The sequence below is a fragment of the Nomia melanderi genome, chromosome 13 (assembly GCF_051020985.1).
Source record: "Nomia melanderi isolate GNS246 chromosome 13, iyNomMela1, whole genome shotgun sequence".
Classification (NCBI taxonomy): Eukaryota; Metazoa; Arthropoda; class Insecta; order Hymenoptera; family Halictidae; genus Nomia; species Nomia melanderi.
The window spans coordinates 6,390,456-6,412,777 of record NC_135011.1 but is presented as its reverse complement, the minus strand read 5'-3'; the positions used below and the strand labels follow the sequence as shown (position 1 = coordinate 6,412,777).

Genomic DNA, 22,322 nt, shown 5'->3' with positions numbered 1-22,322 from the left:
AGAAAATCAATGTTCAACAGTTTATGTTGACGTCACACTGAAAGTATCAACACTTTTCGTCAAATGCATCAAAGGCAAAGGAATGAGAACGATATGGAACCAAAAACGATCCGCATTCCGAAGAATATCATATCTCGAAACAGCGAGAATAATTAAGTTTCTCACCCTATATAGTTACTGAGGCGCACTATACTCAAGGCTGCCTGGATGCCGTAGAAATACCTCGGCGGGGACAGTTTCCGCCGCGGGAATGGGGAAATTCCGGATCCTTAGCCGGGAACAAACCGCCCCTGACGCGCGGCAGAATTCTAAACGAATCAGGCGTCGCCGAACGAACTAATTGATCATGAAAATGACTGATCAAGGATGGCGCCAGGGTAAATTAGAAAACCTTTTCTTCGAACGAATCTGTACAACTTGAAATGTATAAGTGATACAGAGAAAATCCGTGTATCTAGCAGAAGTTGGCAACCTTGAACAACTTTAACATTTGTATGATCTATTTCACAGTATATTAAGGAATAATTTCACCAGAAATCACGAAAGTGCTTTGAGGAGTATTTTAAAGAAAATGAATACACAGCTATAACAGTATTTTTCATTGAAAACAACCGAAGAATATTGCTAATAAATGTATATATTGCTATATTTATTGTTGTACAATCGACGTAATTCTGTATTTTTCCTTTTTTGCTACTATTTCCTACGTTATTTATTTTCAAACTGTCCATAGAATTATTTCATATGATACAAAAGAATTATTTGTTGAAATTTCGTCCATTGGCGCGATGATCGGAAGACAGGATTTCCCGGGAACAAAAGAATACGGAAGATCGAAGATGGCGATCGGAGATGTCAGGTTTACGTGGCAAGAGAGGAAACGTCTCCACCGTCTCGTGATCCTCGCCATCTTGGCGAACGGCCTGATCGGTCTTATTCTATTTACCATGGGCGTGTTCACTATGTACACGATCGCCGGACAATTGGGATTCGAGGGGAGGAATTTATTCGATCTGGTGTTGAAGACGTTGACGTTGTACGGGCTGTACGTGTTCGTTCATAATCTAACGGGCGTGAAGCTTTGTTACAATTACTTTCGTTATGCTGAAGGGTAAGGATCTTGAACATCGAAACCTCTCTTTTATTGATCTTGAATCGATTGGTTGACGAAAGTACTTCGAGAAATTCATTCGAAATATTATTTGCAAAGATATACACAAATATTTAATATAATTTTCAATTATTCTATAATTTTTATAACAAGATGTTTCTTTATGTATTCGTTGAACATAAATTTCTATAAAAAATATACAATGAGCAAATGCTTATCATTCTTAGTAAATATTTCCAATAGGAAATTAGATATCTACGAAAAATTGAAATCTATGCCGAGCTAATTGGAAAAACTCACCCCCAGGATAAAACCCCATGGAACCGGGCGTCCATTATAACATTGAAACATGAATTATCATGTTCCGATTATGATACGCGTCTGCACGCAAGAATGTTCGCTTCCATACCCGAGTTATTCGCGAATGGGCGCAATTAAAGCGCGTGAATGACGGCCAGCTGCGAACAAAGCCGTCAGGCACGCGTTACGTAAAATATTCGTCGCAGAATACCCGGCAAATTGCGAATCAGCCGGATCGGGCCTGTGATTCCCTGTGTAAATCAGTTAATGCGAGCGGAGCGGCCGGCTCGGCGGATTTTTCGGGGCGCGATATTTCCCGACCGGGAAACCGCGCCGGCCAAAGTGAAATTCACCGGCCTCTGAAGCATTCATTAGGGGAACCCGTGCACGCGTGAATGCAATTAACACTTTACCCGCCTATTAATAGCCTTATCTACGTCTGGGATGCGGGTATCGAAAAATGGCTGAATAATTCTCTTCCTCTTTCAATATCTTTTAATAACACCAATCACTGGATTCTAATAATAGACAAATTGACGCGTGACTGTAATTTCCGTTGTCAATCAAACATTGCTCCTAGATTCTAAAGGAACCCTTATGATTAAGGGTTAGTATAATATAAATAAACTTAGTATAATATAATATAAATAAACTTATATAATATTTGTATAGAAATTGATTATAGTATTGTAAGAGAATATTATTTAAATAGTATGTTTTCTTCACAACTTACAATAAAACAATGATAAATTAAATCACGCACATATATATATATATATATTTTCAAGATGGTATTAACCGATCATGCTTACAATTCTATAACTATAATTATTAGTTTCCTCCAAAATTAAAATTTACCTATGATTTGTAACATATATTTTTAATTACTTATAATTTCCATTCGATAGGATTCAGGATAATGAATTTATTATTACTAATTCCTTAGTAGTATATAAAATAAACACTCGAGAAGCGAAGAGAATGGATATAAATCGAACGAGGAACGTCGAATGGAAGGTACAGCGATGTGGAAAGGGGTGAAAGTGGGGGTGGACCCGATGTGCCCGGTGTTTTTCTTAATTCCGAAGAGTGGAAACGACGTCCGCGGATTGGAAACCGGCCGGTCGCCGAACGCCGATCGATTTGTCAGAATTTCCAAGTAATTCCGCCGCGTCGGTGGTTCATTTGTTTTAATTACCCACCCTCGTTAACGTATCTTTGCGGTATCGTTCGCGGCCCGGTGATTTTCGCGCCCACTCGGCCGCCGCTGCGCGATGTACGGCCTTCGGGAGATTGGAAGGGCGGCGAAATTAGTCTCGGTAGGTTTTAAATTAGCTCCGCGAGAGTAAAAAATCGATTGGTATAAACGACGCCGGCGCCCTTTTCCCTTCTGAACCGTTTTAAACAATGAAATGCAGTGAGATCGATGGTCGCGTCATTGGGAATGAAGATTAACCCCTTGCCATCTGATTTCCTTCACGAATGTAACCGTTAGATTTAATTACTATTAAGAAATTTTCTTCTTCGCTCTTAAGTGTACATTCACTTTCAAAACATTGGTAACAGCAAGATAATTTTTAAGTTGGATCTATATACAACGAAATAAAATTGATTTTTAGTAGATTAAATTGTATGTCGAAGGGTTGAAATGTTTAATAGAGATGTTCATACTGATCGAATCGGGAATTCGTTTGTTTCAGACCATGGATGAACTTGAGATTGTTTGTTTGGACGATGGTAGGGCTGCTGGTGGCACTGGTGGGCTGCTTCATGGCTAGCATTTGCTCTTCGACCGCGGACGAATTGATACTTCAACTTAGAGAGACTCTTTTAGAAGGTAACAGGAATTTTCATTTATCCAATCCAACGGTAAACAATAGCATTCTTCTCCTAACTTACTCCCATCGAATATGATTGAGAATCATCGAAATGAAGGATTATTGATGCTTATGTTCAATTATGAAAATTAGAACGAAAAGATTGCTTCGTGAAATTGTCCACTGTATAAATTCGAATAATAGTATAATCTTCTTATTAACGTATATTCAAACGTCTAATGATAAGAATTCGAATCTTAGGAATAATTAAGAAATCCCATTCCCAGTTTGTACCGCGTAATCAACGAAAGCTACAAATTTCCATAATCATTTCATAAAATCTTGCTCAAAGGACAGCGGACGATAATCCAGTTAACGCTGACATAATTATCGAGAGATCATCGGACTCCATTTACGTATCGGCGATGCGAGCCGCGGGAGCGAGTTTATCGCGAGCAAACGTTTCGAATTTCGAAGAGAATCCAGTCGTGCCGTATCTATTCATTAAGTAGGTAGACACTAAACGAGATTTCCATCAGTAATTTCGACGGGACGTACCGGGTGTCGGCTTCGACCGCCGATTTGCATATTATGCGCCGGGACACTACTTCGCGGCATGCCGTTTTCACCATCTGTCTGCCGTACAGACGATCCCTGTATTTCGGTGCATCACGTTAACGCCGCACGAACAAGTCCCCTTGTATCGGCAAGACTGTGCCCCGTCACGGTTATTACCAATGAATCCCCAACCCCGTAGCATCTCTATATTAAATATTCAAATTTATGATTTGCCACAATTCGCCGTGGAAAACAATATCAAGAAATTGCTGCGGATATATCGAATAGGACACAGTAATTTTAACGCTTTATTTAATCAACGACTGTTAATAGGCTTTTCAACTCTTTGCACTTGATAATATTTTTCAATATTAACTATATTATTTGCAAGTTACATACAGAAACATCGTGCATAAATTATGACAGAATTGTTTTACATTGAATGTTCAATGTTTTATATTGAATTTTTCGTTTCATAATTCTGCTGCAGATTAGAGTGATTAGATCGTGATATTTAGAATGATTTGTTGAGTCAGAATTGATATTGATATTGACATTGATATTCAAATATTTATTAAGAAATTCTTGTGCATTGTGATTCTTCGATAAGCTGTAAAGTAACTGCCAATAGTCGTGTCAATTAAGGATCCTAATAAATCTGAAAGATTTATTTTATTCGAATGAAATCTTGTTAAATTCTAATTATTCTTTAACAGCAAATATTGAATATGAAATTTAATGTATAAAGATTCTCATTACATTAAGAGATACTGTACGTTACGATTTTCTTAAGCAGTAGTCAATTATCCTAATAAATATTGTAACTGCGCAACACGATTTCATAAAGATGAGATTTCAACCCTTTATCCGACAAGCATTATGTAAGCCATAAATCGTACAAACACCAGAGACAACAGACAAATCCAATTACAATAAAATAAAGCCTCATAACAAATTCACATTTTATCCACTGATTTAAATAACCGAACAATACGTGATATTTCGAGCGACGCTATATCATTGCCGAATGGGGGACACTTTGCAAAATAATATCCCGCTTCCACCGGAGAATCCAGGTGAAATATTCGCGATGAATTAAAGAGTAACCGTTGTACACGATAAAATTCAATTTCTTTCTATTATTTAATGAAGAATGCGGATAAGGGCGCGAAGAAAAATGGAAGAATGGCGCACCGCTCGGTATCGCATGAATCTCAATTGTTCGCCGGTGCCACTTTATCTTCCAGCCAGTGGTGGTGCGGTATTCACCGTCGAAACGCTATCAAATTTCCGACGGGACCCGCGGTCTGGCTCGCGGTAATACACACGGAATATTTCACATTAACGTATGACTTTCCGATATTTTATATCCCATCAGAAATTCATCAGCGCATACGAAACCGAAATTCCAGATCGAGGTTGCGGGCTACGCCGGCCAGGAAGGGGATGCGGATTGAAATTTCCGTATTCGCGGTCCAAGTCGCGCACCCATCGAATTAATTAAAAAGCCCGCGTCGAAATAATTAAATATCGACCGCGTCGATTGTCGGTACGCCACTTTTCCGCGTTCCCGTTATCGATAATCGACAAAGCGGACACGCTTCGCGTGACATCTTGTAAACAAATTGATTTTTCCCCGATCACGTGTTCCCAAGATGCTTCAGAAAGTTTGTTTATGTACTTTGTGTACCACCAAAGCGTCCGTTAAGTGCTTCGGTAATTAATGAGCACGTTCAGGAGAGTGTTTCTTTATGAATACGTCACTGGGGACTAGTAAAGTGGTGCAGAACGTTGCGTGGAATCTAGTAAGTAGTATGAGCACGTTACAAGTCAGGCATGTGGAATAAAACAGTTTGCACTGATTGAAATAGCCTTTCGTAGCTTCAAAGTTTCAGAGATTAATTATTTTATATTCGAATATGAGTTATATGAAATTTGCAACAAGTAAATATTTTCTAAACAAAAAATTCTAGCGTGTCATTTGTTCTTTGGAAATTGTTTTAGACATATTTATAACTTGTACAATGTTTCTTACCTTTATTTATTGTTGCGACAAAAGGGAGGAAAAAAGAAGTCCAACTATTTCATTCCACTTCTCGAACAGTTTTTACCATCATCATTGAAACACTTGATTACTTTTTCCCATGTACAAGTTCATACGATTTTTCTATATTTTCTTCTGTTCAGTTAATCACTTCGGCAAGTGAATGGTTCGGATAATAATATTTAATAGCGTGCGAGTGTTGTTAAATGCGTTCCGAAACACCGTGAAATTGCAGCTCGCCAAGTGCTTTCCGATGCAGTCTCTCCACGCGTAAATCTCGAAGAGACTCGGCACTCTGTAATCGGCACTCTCTATTCTACCTGCGACGTTCGTCGGCGCTCGCTGCTGCTCCGTTCCGAAGAACTTCGACGCTAAAACTCCCTTCGACGTCCTGCGACGTCCCGCAGGTTCCTTCTGCTCGTAATTAGTCGCAGGTCACATCGGAAACTGAAACTCCTTTGCCTGTCAAACTTCACTGCGTACAAATAGCATTTCAAAAGGAAATATAATTTGAATTTTGGACAGACTTCCGGTGACGGGTGACATCGTTACTTAAACGAGAATTCATTCGCACGTAAATTTATCTGTCAGCCATCCGTACTCCAGTTTCAAGAACAAATTAATTAAACGCTATAAATTATTCCACCCCAAATTGAATCAAATACATCTTTATTCGTACACTACGAAAATATACAGACGCAGGTAATTAGATTTCTATCGATTCAACAATTTCCTGAATTCCAAAACAAATATGAAAAGAAACTGACAAATCTCTGACCCGTTTCAGTTGTCATTTTAAAGGATGAGATTACCAGGGACTGTTTCACTTTCTTCGGATTCGAGGAAGTTTGATTAGAGCTCATCGAGTTTCGCCAGTCACTGAGACAGTTAATAAATCCTCTCGGTTTAGTTGGCGTGATTAAATTTCCGCGGGCATTCGATCGCGAAATAATTATCCGGCAAAAGTAATCCCCGTCATTCTGTCAACAGGCATGAAGAGGTACTTCACGGACGTGACGTGGAAACGCAGAATAGACAGTCTGCAAGTGCAGATGCGGTGTTGCGGAATAGATTCGTCCGACGATTGGCACAAGACGTACTGGCTGCGGAGGGAGCTTCTTGTGCTGGATTCCCCGGATATCTTGAAGTAATTATCAGTTAATTATTCGGGAACAATCGGGGCTTGGTATCGGCGCCGGCATCGACATTGGCATCATAAAATCTATATATCCTCCACGGAGCCCTTATCGACCATTATCGTGCCGCTTGATTTCCATATCTATACGCAGCGGGCGAGCACCTTATCGTCGAATGATTCCCGATATCTCGGTTGATTACGCGAGGAAGTCTCTGATTTGTCGGTGAGAAATTAGTATGTGATATTATCTCATCGTACAATAGTTATTAAAGTAATGTAATAGAAAAAATCGATGCATAGCTATGATAAATTAACGCTGAATCTTTCGTTTCGAAATGATGTCTAGTTGACATTTTTAGTTTAATTTAACGATTTTACTTTTATTTTTATGTTATAGAATTTTCTGTTTCAAGGTTCAATATTATATAATTTTAATTTAATAATTTCTAGCCGATGACGCTTCTGAATTGCTTGAGAAAAATTACAATCTGCAAGATGACTGCTGTCGACTAAAGATATTTAATAACATAAATAAGTTAACAAAAGTCAATGTAAGAATTCTGATGCTAAATAATTAATAATTGTTCCTATTTACCTTTGCCACGAAGGAATAAATCGTGTATAAAATATTCAAGATTCTCGTGACGCTTAACGTGTTAAGGATCAATCGCTACGTATACAAGTTAGAAGACTCCATCACTCAGAATTTTCTCCCAATCACCTAAAAAACCTCTTCCCTCTATATTCGTCAAACCATTCCGCATTTTTCAACGAGAAACAATTCATATAACCGCATTCATTCCGCGAGAATGTCTGAAATTACTGTTCCCGCGCCTTCAAGTCGAAATTCCAAAGGCGGCGCGTTTTCTAATCCGTCCGCGAAATTATTAAACGAAAATTACCATCCCCTCCCGCGCGCCGCGCCGGTGTCCCCCGTCTTTCCGCGCAGCGTACGATAATAATTACAATATCTCGCGACCCTGTCCACCGAGAAACGAATTTTCGCGGAACTTTAATGGGAGCGCGGAAAGTATGCCAGGATTTTAATTACAACTACACGCCCAGCGCTAACGGAAACGAAATTTTAACGTGCAAAACGGCCGAGCAGCCGGCCGCGCCGTAGGGGATGACGGTCCGCGGCGTTTCCGAACGGGGAATGATTTTTCGAAAGTGTTAACGCGCGCTGTGAATCGCCGGTCCTTTAAAATTCCAATGGGAAACGGGAATTCCCGAAAGGAAATTCGACCCCTTCGCGAGGGGTGGGAACGAGGCAGGAACGTCCCCGTTTCTCTTCCCCCCCGAATTCCCTCTGTCGACATTCCACGCCTTCCCGCGATGCTGCCGGGAAGGATTTAAAACGCTGCAGGCAGAGTGCTCGCCGGATTATTTCCACATGGTCGAGTTTAGGCCCTCCGCCTCGGGTTTGGACCCTCTGTCTTAGAGGCTGGGGGTGCTGCACGTGCTTTTACGCGAACCACCCTTAAGATACGCCCACCTGGAAGTGTTCTCCATTTGCCTTGTAACTTGAAAACCATTCCGCGGACAATGATATGTTACAGATTGTATTTCTCGGTCTCTTTTTTCCGTGTTTTTTCACCCCGCTTTATTCAGCCAGCAACCTGCATGGGGTTAATAAACTTTCATCAGAACGAGAGTGGATTCTTTCCAGTTCTTTTTGGGGGAATGCTCGCGGGAGTGAGTGGATGAATTTTAGAGTTGGTTTTGGAGGTGAGAATGGTATTTTTGGAAGTGAATATTTTGGGGTGGTAAGTTTGTAGCTGAGATTAGAGATTTTGAGTGGTTTTGGGGGATTTTCGTTGTGGTTTTTAGAGGAGAGATTAAAATATTTTTGCAATGATTTTAGAGTGTTTAATTTTTGGTAATTGAGTTATGTTTTCAAATATGTCTTTGACGGGGCTGGGAGATTTTTTGATGTTTTTTGTGGGTTTTAAATTGTACCTCGCTTTGTTTTTAGTTTTGTGAACTTTTGTAGTCTCTTTGTAAATCAGAGAATAATCTACTTAAATCGGTCAGTCAAAGGAAAACGGGAAGTTTGAGAACGATAGCGAATATATTCGGAGAAGTGTAGAACTCTAATTACCTCGGGAACAAGTAATGAACAGCACAGAAAATATTGGCTCCCTTCTTTGTACACCCCGTCGAACAACAGAAATTCGATTAAACTTCCGAAAGTTCGATAGAACGTTGGCAAGTGAACACCGTTGGAAACGTTAATTTACAACTTTCCGCATATTAGCAGACTGGGCGCGGTTTATTGGCAATTTTTATGGATATCCCGGCAGCGATCAGCGCGCTAATGGACGACCAACATACCGACCACAGAATTTCACTTCGAAAAATGTATCCTCTCCTCAAATATTATTTTTATTCGTACACACCCTGTTATAACCATTAGAAAACAAACATTCTGCACCATTCACCATAACCACAGAACACTCATTAAACGTTCATTAATCTCCCGCTACTCCCAGAGAATCACTAAAATCCCAACGCGTTCAATAAATCTCCGCACATCAAATCCGAAGTGTATAATCCAAATAGAAAAATCTTCAAACGAAAACAAAACCAGTACAAACCAATTTATCATAACCAATCTATTTCCTAAATACTTCTCAATAATACATCCCTAAACATTTTCAACCCTAATCGTACCACGTGATTTTACAACGAATCATACCACGATGTGACTCTCAGTCACTAACGAGAATAAAAGGAACGATTAAAACGTCATTGTTTTTGTTCATAGAGCCTAAATTTTAAAAGTCCAAAAAAAAACTTTTGGAAATGCAAAATGAAATAATCAAAAAATTTCAGTAAAAGGTTCAAAAGTGACTCAAAGTCACATCGTGATCCGATTAGGGTTAAACAAATACGCTTTCCAGAAATGTCACTTTTCAGAATATATACACCAATCCTTTATTTTCCACCGTCCCGATATTCTCCGACGCGTCATAACACCGTCCACCGGTAATCAGAGAGAGCATTCCAGTTGACATCAAATACGTAACACCGAAACAAAGTGAAACTACCTCGGTTTTATCGGGAAACATTTCCCCGCGAGACGTCGATTAAGATAACGTGTTTAGTTTACGACGGAATAATATCGTGTTGCTCGTTGCAGTCGGTCTCTACCCAGTAATTGCCTGATAGTTAGGTTTCTAGATGCTGATGTACGCGCGCATTATGCTCCCCGCGGTAATACGTTCAATAATAAAGGGTTAATAGCGCGTTCTGAACAGAAGCCTTTGTGTCGCGGCTGGTAATCGCAGGTAGAGCAGTGGGTTATCGATTTCTCGTTATGTTAATTGGAGAATTATACCTCGGCGTAGATCGATCCCCGGCCACCGCCGCCGCCGCCGCCGCCGCCTCCTCGACACCGCAGCAATTCCCGAAGTGTCAACCGCCCCGCTATCGAGCCCGTAAAATCAACAGATATTACCCTTATATCGGGTGAGCATCGAACGTTGTTACCCAACCGAGGAACCGACTCGATCCGCGCGCAAAAATCTCCGCGGGAAAATGTAAACCGCAGCTATACCGCGCATAATTTTCGTTCAACGGGAAAATAGGATTTAAATATTCATCGCGTTACGATTATTTATGGGACAATCGGAATTTACATATTCGCGTCTGGCCGTTACTCGCGGTTTCCGTTCTGCTTCAACGTTGCTAACGGTGTTACCAGTTTCCTGTTTATTAGCGACTCGCGATTAATTTGTCCCCCCTTTTTTTTGCTCCTGTCGGACGAGGAAATAATTATTATTCAATTACTTCTGGTATTATTGTTTTCGTTATACTCGATTATGATTGTTACCGAACTGTGTACGTTTGAAATATTTACGGGTAGATTTATGTGGACTAATTTACAAGAATTGACATTAAAATGTAATTACCCTTTCTCTATTGCAAACTTTGTCGCGACAGTCGCATTCGACGTTCATAAAAGTTTCACTGTATCCAATATTGTAACATGACGAATTCTATATATTGCAAATATATAGGAAACTCGAGCTAATTGTAGTATAATAAACAAGGTTTTTAACTGTACAAAACATAATTAAAAGTCAAGATCACTCCTTTCTAAATCTAAATTAGGAAACAAATGCTCAAAGCCATTCGACCAAAATTTCACGAACACGCTTTTACGAATGAAGGGGAAAACAGATTAACAACGAAAAATATATTCAACCGCACAAACATCATCCGCTCTCAAATTCCGAATAAAGCCAATGTTCAAATTTCCAATGAAATTTCACGAACAAGGTTATACGAATGAAAAGAAACACGTATCGATAATGAAACAGATTTTTCGAACATGCAAAAATCATCCCCTACGAAATTCCAAATAAAGCGAACGTCCGAATTTCCAATAAAATTTCACGGACAAGGAAATTGAAAATGAAAGGAAATTCATATCGATAATGAATCAGATTTTTATTTATACACGCGTACAAAGTTCATCCACTTGAAAATTCCAAATAAACCAAATGTCCGAATTGGTACGAATGAAATGTCACGGGCACAGCTTTATGAATGAAGGGGCAGGCAGATCGATGGCCGGTCGTGTAATCACCGGAGAGCAGGCCACCGTATCGGCGGGGTGAAGGGTCGCTGCGGCCGGGACGCGTCGCTTTTCACTCGCCCGCTGGAAGTTCGTCGAAAAGCCACCGGTTGAGAAAGCGTCCGAGCAGCCGTTGCGACACGCGACACGGCTCGCAGCTCATTCCAGACTTCGCGGACATGTCCGCGGACAAGTTCGAATTAGCAAGTTCAACAACTTGCGGAATGCCGATTGGTGGCCTCGCCCCTACCGAAGCGGCCCCCGACCCGGCCGCACTTTCAGCTCGCCCCCCCCCCCCCTTGCGTTGCCCGGAACTTCGAGTTTCCCGAACTAATCTTGGATTTTTGGTCGCAACGCGGTGGAAAAGAGAAAGATTAAAACTCGAATTTCGGGAACGAGGGGTGGAAAGTATTTTCGACGGGGTGGGGGACGAAGAGAATCGTTTTAGTTCGATTTCCCTGTTTTATTCAGGGTGGGAAGAACGCTTCGGTGCTTTTACCGGGAAACTTTTTCTTACTAGATTATTGGCGGAGTCCATTCGGGCGGTTTGACAGTTGAGATTGTTGCTTGCGAACGAACATGGCAGATTTGTTGGGTTCGAACGTTGAGGAACCTGAATTCTCAACGGGTTTTTCAATTTTCGTCATTCGGGGTTTGAAGTTTATGGGGTGTCGGCGGTATAAGGTTTAGTGAAAAAGCGCGGGGGATTAATCCTCGGTTAAGCTGGGGTTTAAGAGCTCCGCGTCTCACAAGTTTTCGGGTTAAACCCGGGGCGGTCGGATTTTCGGAATTTCGAGTTCAATCTTCGAGATGAACTCTGTGCTTTAAGAATGTTAGTCGAACGGGATTATAACTTGAAATGTAGCCTGTCGAATGTTAAATAGAAATTTCACGTAGAACTGTAAGAGCCCAAATATTGAATCCTTGTCCAAAACCTTTGATCAAGATTACCTTCAACCCCTAGAACTAATTATAAATATCTTAGCAAGCTACATGTAGACCAGCTGTTAGACTCGATCCTATTCTGTATAACATTTCTAGGTACTTTAGTATTACCCTCTACCTCTGTTTTGACCAATTTACAAAATATATTAACGATAAGCTAAAATTACCAAATCAATAAATAACAAATCAATCAGAAGTTCAATCATATATAAGTGAGAAATACATCTTTTATCTTTCCAAAGCGAAACTTAGTCAAAAATCAAGTAATCCAGTTAACAGTGAAGTATCCACTTCTATCGTCTGCGTTAGATCTGGATGTAAAGCAAGACCATATCCATAGAGTCTTCAACGAAACAGTTCGATAATCCTGCAGCTACGATTCGACAACTCGCGGAGTGTTCTGGTAGCTGTGATTGTTCGGTGACATCTTGAAGTTCGCGGTGTCGTGGACGTGATCACAGGATCTGACACGTAGGAATCCCTGTTCCAGGTACGCGGAGTTGGACGGTCGCGTGACGCCGCCGGTGGTGCCGTGGAGTTGCTGTCGGCCGGACGTAAAGGGTCCCTGCTATCACGATCCCCTTCAGCTGCCAAATCCTGAACAGAATTCCACTTACGAGAGCCTGAACGCCCGGGGCTGTCTGATCGCCATGAAGACCGTGCTAAACGGGACCCTCTATTCCACCGTGCCGCTGATCGTGTTTCTGTTTGTGTTGCAGGTAAATCAATAATAACGCAACGCTCGCCAGGCAAACAATCGCCGAATCAATCATTCGACTCGGATTCCGGTGCCCGGGGTGACGGGGGGAATTGATTCGGCGGCAAGAAACACGCGATCGATGGGACGACTCCGTGCAACCGGGAAAGGATTGAATCCCATTGTCATTGCGGGATTCGAGCCTGCCACTTGCGCCGGAGGCCAGTTTGGCTATTCTATTGTACGCGGATCTGAGGACTGTCTTTGGGAGCGATGACTAGGGAATCGGATTGATTATTGGGATCATTTGGTGATTTATTGGGGATTCCATTGGTTCATAGTATTATAGCTTCGGGGTTTTATTGATTTCTAATCATTTTAGTTTTTTACGCATTTTACCTAAATTTGGGATTTTATGTATTGTTACTGATTTTAGGTTTTACTGATTTCCATTAATTTTGGGGTTTTATTGATTTTTACTCATTTTAGGTTTGTACTCATTTTCACTAAATTTGGGGTTTCATTGATTGTTACTGATTTTAGGTTTTCTACTAGTTTTTAGTTTTCTAATTCCTACTGATTCTATACATTTTTACTCGTTCCTGAGATGAGGTTTTTTACATTACTACAATTCGCAAAGTAAATTAGACAACACGTTATTAACATCTAGAAGTAATATTTTGAATTCCTTTGAGAATTTCTCAGATGAGATTTCTTAAGTTCTTATAATTTAGAAGATAATAAATGTATAGAGGAACTGAAGAAATTATAATTACCGATGTCATTGTTAATAGCATTCTATATAATTATAAAATTCGCGTGGACATTGTGGTCTATAGAACAGCAATCACAGAACGATCATTGACGTTCTGATTCGTCGTCGATGAACGTTGACCGCCGAGGTTCGAATTAAACGTATTAATTAATCATTTGATAAAGAAAAACTCACCGCTCGATAGACCTAATTAACCGCGACTATTTGCCAGCTTAATGATATCAAGGCCCGAGTGGCTCGACCGAAGAATAGTGGAAACGGAATTAAATTGGAGAGAAGAAACGAGCCTCTGGCACGCGAGCTTCCCTGCGCTCGAAACGTTACTTTCTTGTCCAACCCATTTTTGAATCCATCTTGGTTACAGGGTTACGTCTGGCTTCATTAAAAGCTGGGAGATATCTTCGGATTTCTTCGACAGCCGCACACGATTCCATTAGTTGTTAATTCGATAATAATCCATCGGAGTCGACTCCCGATCGTACGAACATACCTTCGTCTTAACTCGAATATTAAATCTTTTCACTTCCATCGAAATCCAATCTCTGTTTCATTTGATAATCTATGAAAAACCATATTTTCATCAAATACTCTTCCCTCTTCGATGAACCATTTATAAAATTCCTTTCGCGTCGACACGAGGTGAATAAAATACTACATGTAAGTTCGTTCCTTATTGGACAAGTGTCACAAAATGCCGAAGGATAGCTCTGATTTACTCGTGAAATGGTTTATTCGGTGCCGTATAATTTACAAATCGACCCCCGTTCAGGGAAGTTAAATATGAATTATTGAATCGAGCTCGGCGGGAATTCGGCGCGAAAAGCGAGCCGGTCCGCCTTAAAATATTACGCGTTTCGCAGTTCCGATGACGCACGATATCATCGTGCCGGCGCAATCAATAATGCCGAATGAATCTGATAATCCCTGCCTATCCGTGCCCGGCTCGATCCAGCTCTCGGCCAGTTAGCATTATTCATTCTAGTGTATACCGGCTGAAGCTCTCAAAATAACATTATTATATTTTATTATTTATAAAACATGTATACATATAAATATGTATTTTATAAATAATAAATATGTACAATGTTATTTTGCGAGACTGTGTCAGTGCGCGCTAGAATAAGCAACGGTAACTGGCTGCGAGCTGAATCAGATTTTTTATCTTCGACGGTGTTCCCGGTGTTCAAGGCAAACAGTTTTTATTCTTTGAAATACACGAACGAAATTGTATCAGATTTTTATCGTCGAACGCACGGTGCGACGGGATCGATGGATTCAGGTTTGATTCGAATTTAATTCGCGATGGCATTCACGTAGACCTCAGATATAACTTGGCCCTCATGCAGATTCAACTCAATCAGATCTGAATTCAGATGAAACCCCCCGAACCTCGGGGATTATTCGCGGGTCTGTGGATTTTCTGGATTTATGGGGCATGCAAATGCGCTCGATATGGAAACATGAACACCATAATGAACATTTATTCGGATTCTATGTTTGTCCTGCACATTGATATAAAGTGAAATGGTCGCTTTGACGTTGTGAAATTCTGGAATTTTAGACATTTCGACATTCAGACATTTCATAACTAGAAAATTGTGGAAATTTGGACATTCTGAAGCGTGGAAATTTGGAAAATTCGAAAACACCGGAACATTGAAGCTTCGAAACTTCTGAAGCTTGAAAATTCTAGAACATTGAAATTTTCAAACTCCGAAACTTCCAAACTTCCAACCTTCGAAGTCTTGAAACGTGCACAAAATTATCACCCTCCGCAAACAGGAAATGCGACAAACTTCAGCTCACGAAAGATTACACCAAGTCGAAAGCATACACCCGGAATCCTTCAAATCCCTAAATAAAGATACGCCAAGCCCCCCAAGGTCCCCACCGGCAAACCGGCCGGCGCCCGAAATCCGATCAAGGCAACAGAACATCGCGGCCGTCGAATAATTGGCAGACTCGTTAACGATCAACAAACCCCTGTAAAGCACGTTCGGCAAACGTAGAATAACAACAACATCCCTCAGATTCACGCGGCGCGTATTCCGCCGCGTCGAATCCGGTTTGAAGCCCGGCCGCTTCGAATAATGACCGCGCGCCGCGTCGGATCGATCCGAATTTCCGGTGACTAAACAATAATCACCGCTAAAACAAACCTCGAGCCGCGTAGAACGACAACCGGAATTCCTCTAGATGCCGGTAGAGCCGGAACCGACGGCATATATTTAAAATATTCGGCGTAGAACGTGAAATATGGAGGGAAAACGAGTGTCGAACTCGGAGGGAGAACGGCTCTCGAGAACTGGAGGACTCCGGTCCGTCGTGGGGTGAGGCGGGGGCGTGTCGTAAAAACGAAAAACAGTGTTTTACGAGTGGCTAGAAGAAAAAATTGCAGCGTAGGGAATCGGGAAAGGGAAATGGAAGGAAGAAAAGGCTGGTTTCACAGCGGCGCTCGACCGTTCGTTGTTCACGCGATCGCGCGTACGTGGCGTCACGTATGAGATAACGGCGGGACGTTTTCCAGGTCGGCGTGGCCGTGTTGTCGAGGCTCGACTTCACCGCCGCGAGAAATGCAGTCGCGCTGGGGAACCGGTGGCGGGACTCTCCTGGCTGGCTCTACGGCCGACTCGATTTTGGGAACGCCGCTGGACCTAATCTCTGCCAGATCGATCGGGTTAGTGGACCGAATAAAATCAATCGTTAATGGCCGGGAGAGGCTTTGCGTTTTCTGGCTACGACTTACAGTTTGATAGCTTGAGAAAAGTGACGAGAACTATTACTGGGGGACCTCGGTACTTGCACACGTGCTCCCTCTTGTTGAAAGTGGAGAGTAGTTTTTTGAGGAGTTTTATTGAAATTTTGGGAAGAGTCGTTTTTGATGACTGTAGATTTACTGTTATTCCATGGAAGATTGTAATTTTATATTTATTTATTTGATAGAGATTGATGGGTACTAGTTCTTTGATTATTATTTATTTACACGGATATTGTCATTATCTATTCAATGATTGAAGTCTTTAATCATTGACACGTTGAATACTGAATGATCTCATGAGTTTTAATACACAGAGTGAAAATAATATAGTATCGAATTATTTAATTGGATTCCGTCATTATTCTTGCACGATTATCTCGTTAAATGTGGCAGCTTCAATTGCATTATTGATCGAGTGGATTATAATAATTTGATTCGGTTGGGTGTCACCGGTAATCATGACAAAGAATATTTTAATGAAAAGCTCTTAATGTTCTTAACGAAAAGTGGCATTCGATGTTTGAAGACACCGCTGAAACTGCTTCGTCTAATTGCAACGAAGTTCATTTCATTTCGCGCGCGATCATTCGGAAGCTCGCGATCTTGGGAATTTAGACGGGGGACAACAATTGTCCTGGCAGACGTTCGTTGACTCGAAAAACGTACTAATTACGAGATAGACGTAAATATTCCGCTGGGAATTGTTCGCGCGGGCCAGACGGATCTATATTCCCGCGCAGCGTTCCGAGCGTGGACTCGCTAATTTTCAAACTGTACATGTGTAGCTGGGAACTCTTACTACCGGGCGAAAAAGAGTAGCAAGGGTAGCTGCCAGCGAGTTTCTAACTTCGCGAGAAATATTTGCAGAATGAAGTTCCGCGCTGCTCGCAGAATAACACTTCGCTCGAGCACCGAGCGGTGGGTTTATTTGTTGAACGCTCTAATTTCTTCCAGTTAGAATAAAAGAAGAGGGGTAGGACAAGGGGGTGGAACGAGGAGGAAAGGAGAAAGAGGGAGGGAGGTGGGCAGGGTTTGTATTAAGGGACGCAATGAAGAAAAGTTTATAAACTTCGCTGGGACGAGCTGTGCGATGTTTACTGAATTTACTCTTATATTCTAACGTCAACTGTTTACACTTTTCATACCTCAGTATTTCTTTAATTGCTTTTTATACATCGACGATCGATCGTCGGGGGTTTTTCAAGGGTTTGGCGACGCTATTGCTTCGCCACGCAATATTGAATGTAAGATATATGGAAACATTATTAAAGCTGTAGGTAAAATGTGACGTGAAAAGGCGTCATTGGTAGTGACCGTGTTAACTAATCATTGAAGATCAATAAAAAATATCAATCACGTGTGAAGAGTTTGTCTCGAGTGATATGGTAACTTCTTTCAGAGTCGTATTCATTTTTTTTTATTAGTATAATAACAAAGAAGCTTGTTGATCGATTTTTTTCTTACAGGTGAAGTGTTGACTGATATCATTTATCATAATTTTCAGAAATGTATTAAGTGTGTTTGATAAAGAATGATCTTCTCCAGTTAATTATAGTTGTATCTATAAGCTAACAATCCTTTTTCTAACCAAGAGACACTTCATTTCGACATTGCTACCTTTTTAAACGAATTTCACAGAAGAACAGCGGACGCGGCGACTCGATGATCGACCTGAGGCCGCTTGTTTATTCCAGTGACACGGAATAAAACCGCGGGGAACGATCGTTTGTCAGATAGCGAAGAGCCTGGACATAACTCAGAGCAATCATACTTTCATGTATGTTCGTTGGCGCGGAATTTCTGCCCGCTTAATAATATATATGAACCAATTCAGAACGTGAAGACGGCCTGCGCTAGCGTTTTACGCTAGATTAATTCAACGAAGAAGGATTCATTGGAAGGTTAATACGGTAAGAATTCAATTTTAACCGGCAAGAGGAATAGTAAAGTCGCGGGAATATTATAAAAAGCTCCCTTAAAAGCTTTCTCCATCGAAAATCATGAAATCGGTCAATATTTGTATCAAACACTTGCTGTAACCACAGTTCAACTGTTTCATTTCCATTCGAACAATTAGAAGTACAAATTACATTCATCTCAGTAGTCACAAAATCGTATTAAACGTTACTTTCTGTTACATACAATAATTTGCTGTTAAAGAACTTAACAAAAACCACGGAAAAAGTCAGTCCTTTAGGCGAGGCGTCTCAATTTCATATAACAAAATTATAAATTCCAACATACTATATTAAACTTCTTACAATACTTCAATACCTGAAACAGTCAAGTAAAATAACTTTCAAAAAATGTGGAACGCTTCAAACAGAAAACTTCCTAACGCAAAGGGTTAACAATTGCTTCGTCCCTTTCCACCGCGACACACCTAACACCGCCGCGCACCGCAAATTTGTTCAATACACTTTCAGCCCTCCGACTTCCTGCCAAACCAAGTAATCCTCTCGAACCGAAAAAATCATGCATTCCCTCTGCTCGCAGCCCGAAAATCCAATAAAAACCATTAGAACGACCTCTAACTAATGACTGCCGCCGCCGGATCGACCCGGTGGACCTCCGATATCGATCCCGGGACGGGATCGATCGCAAAAATCGCGGCACGTCCGCGGGGCCGGCCGTTTTCGGGGGCTTTTACCGAAATGAAAAGCCATCGAGGGACGACCGGCCGGGGGGTGGGGGTGAGCGTTTAACGAGGTAACCCTCGGCCGAGTTCCGCGGGGATTAATCGATCATCGGCCGCGATACACTCGAAACGGCCTCCGTTGGAACAAACAATCCTCGAGGAGATCCACCGAGGGGCCGGAAAAGAGCGGGGAGCGGGGAGGGGAGGGGGAACGATAAGATAAGGCTCGGTCGAATTTCTTTTCCCTCGGTAGTCCGTCGCCGAGATCCGACGATAGCTTTCACTATGATTACTGGGACCGGTTAATCGAGTCGCGCCACTAAATCGCTCGTTTTACCCCGGTATCGAATCGTCCGATCGATTGGCAACGGTACCGAGGAACGGACAGAACGGCGGCCAGGGTGGCGGGGGCGGAAGAATCCCCAGCGAGGACTCGGACAATGATAAAAAGCCACGTTAACGGTATTCGGTAAGTTTCTTTTATTTCACCCCCGACTCTTTCTCTCCTGTTTTCTTTTCCTGTTCTGCCTTTTTCCCCGGGGAAAAAGCGAAATGGTGTTTGATGTTCGACGAAAAGGGGAAACGGTAATGGAATGTTTAATGGGGGATTGTAGCGGATTTCTGGGGATTTTGGAACTGGGGAAAATTGTCAATCTGATTAACACGTTCACTGCTGTGGTGGTTGAATTTGTTAGATTAGAAAGATGATTGTCGTTGAATGAAAATATTTAACCCTTTACTCGAAAGGTGACTCTCGGTCACCATTTGATGTGATATGACAAATTACAAAGCGGTGTATGTAATATTGAGTTCTGTATAAAGCATCAATATGTGAAATATTTATATAAAATAGCTTTGTCTCTTAACATATGAATGTTTTCGTATTAGCTCGTTTCAAACGGTGTCGTCTATGTCTCATCGGAAAGTGTCGAATGTTTCTATTGAAAAGCTTCCGAGTGCGAAAGGTAGATAGTGATAATAACTAGATAATTGTGTGATGCAACATAATTTTTTGATCGTAAATTATTGATATTTACATCATTCTTGTCTACGAAATAAGTGGTACTAAAGGCTCAGAATGTAAACGGTAGTCAACGCGTTAAGGATTTTTATCAATTCCCAATGCACTCTAGAAAGTTTCTACTTAGAAGATTTGATTGTTTTCTTACTCAAAGGTCCAGCAAATGTAGCATCAGCTGGATTTCTTTCGATTAAACTTATTGAAACAAAACATCACACGGAGATCCTCTTTCCAGTGGCCATCTCAAAAACCAAAGCTTCACGAAAATTTCCGCAGTGGCAAATTGTTTAATCCCGAACTTCTTGCGGCTGAAACGCTTTCGGTGTTCTTAGCAAGATCTCTATCGCGAATGCCCGCGGTAACAAATTTAATCCAGAGTTTTCTTGCGAGTGAAGAACGACCTGGACGTTCAAGAAGAAATCGCTTCACCCTCGTCAACCCTATGGCTCGGGTCAGGCAACGATTTCGGTCTTCTTCGTTCCGGCTGGCCGTCCGAAATCGTGGCGGAGAGACAGGAAAACACGGGAATCCGGCGTAGATCCTGTTGAGGATCCACGGTTCGTTCCGAGCGGCGGTTTCACGCGTTCCGTCTGATGAGGGTGTAATTTTCAGCTGTTCTTTTACATCCAGTAGCCGGTTCGGTGTGTCACACTGTCAGAAATCCTTTTTACGGAAACTTTTACTTCACAGAAAACAATTGATCATGATTTCTACTACTATAACACTAATTTGGCGCAAAGTTTACGGATATTTATTGTACAGGTTAATACATTGTTGATATTCGTTGATTTGGATCTTGGAAATTTGAAATTTGAATAAATAATTAAGATACATGTTCTAGTAACTTCATGAATTAAAATAGATATAAGCATTTTATAAATGATGTATGCAAAATTCAATATGCGTTAAATCGTCGTGCTCCGTAAAGCTAGTTATAATTATACTCTAATCAATAATAATACTAATTTGTACTGAAATCGTAGAGGAATTTGTTTGAAATGTCATTTTCAAATCGTTCCATTTAGTTTTGATTTCATTTCCTCCTTCTGAGAGAAGTCTTTCGAGATTGAAGTTTATATAGGGTGAAATACACTCCTGATTTATTACATTTTTGTGGGTTTATAGGAATAGCTTTGGAATGAACGTTGAAAACGAGTGCGCTCTTGACTCTATTACTTTAATGTGGTTTTATTAGAACTGCTCGGGAAGCGAATTGTCTAATTCAATGAAATTTTTATTGTTACATCTCGAGTGGTACGTATGAAAATGAATTTGAGGCTCGCGAAATGGCTGAACGGACCTTTTATTGTAGCCGGTTATAATGCACATTTAAAATTAATCTTGCGTTAAATTACGTTCCTCGGATTTCTTCGTTTAACAGAACACTTGCCATTACGCGCCGCGAAGTACGTTTAAATTGAATTGAAGATAGAAGTTAAGATTGAATTTTTCAAACGTAACCTGCCTTTCACCGCGGTCTCCTTTGAAGCACATTTCGACGGAGAATGGTGTTTCCCTGTGATCTTTTATTTATTTATTTATACCGTTCGCTAAAGGACTAATGAAAGAACAGGAAGAAGTTGAACGATGTTTTTACATTTTTAGTCATAATACCGCCATTATGGCGGGCATTTGTTCCCTCAAGCGTTCTTGGGAGTTCACTCAGACTATAGCGAAGTGCAACGCTAATTTTTATCACTGAACGGAGTTTTTATGCATTCTGAAATGCATTCAGAAATAAAGCAAAGTGTATAGAAGTACACCCTTTAGTTTTTACTCTGACGCTTGCTTAATTACATCGCCGCCTTTGACCCGCGCTCTAGCACCCTTGAAGGAAACTTTAACTTAATAAATGTGTTACTAAATACCCTTGTACATACACAATTTCCTTTAATCTACCAAAAATATGAACTTGCAATGAAAACAGTACAATAAAGG

General features: G+C 41.0%; 1 protein-coding gene across 1 annotated transcript; it reads left to right on the top strand.

Annotated features, from left to right (window-relative positions):
- Positions 1 to 839: 839 nt before the first annotated feature.
- LOC116424012 (peripherin-2) lies at positions 840 to 18,432 on the top strand. The gene is made up of 6 exons (XM_076373356.1): positions 840 to 1,111; positions 3,112 to 3,248; positions 6,821 to 6,977; positions 12,986 to 13,214; positions 16,495 to 16,644; positions 18,364 to 18,432. The coding sequence occupies exons 1-6, from the start codon at positions 840 to 842 to the stop codon at positions 18,430 to 18,432; spliced, it is 1,014 nt and encodes a 337-aa protein (XP_076229471.1).
- Positions 18,433 to 22,322: the final 3,890 nt, after the last annotated feature.

What these genes read in the sequence shown, in the direction of transcription:
- LOC116424012 (XM_076373356.1), top strand. Translation starts at nt 840, where the DNA reads ATGGCGATCGGAGATGTCAGGTTTACGTGGCAAGAGAGGAAACGTCTC. An exon ending in GATTCCCCGGATATCTTGAA is followed by an intron (nt 6,978 to 12,985) that starts GTAATTATCAGT and finishes TCCCTGTTCCAG; the next exon opens with GTACGCGGAGTTGGACGGTC. An exon ending in ATCTCTGCCAGATCGATCGG is followed by an intron (nt 16,645 to 18,363) that starts GTTAGTGGACCG and finishes CGAATTTCACAG; the next exon opens with AAGAACAGCGGACGCGGCGA.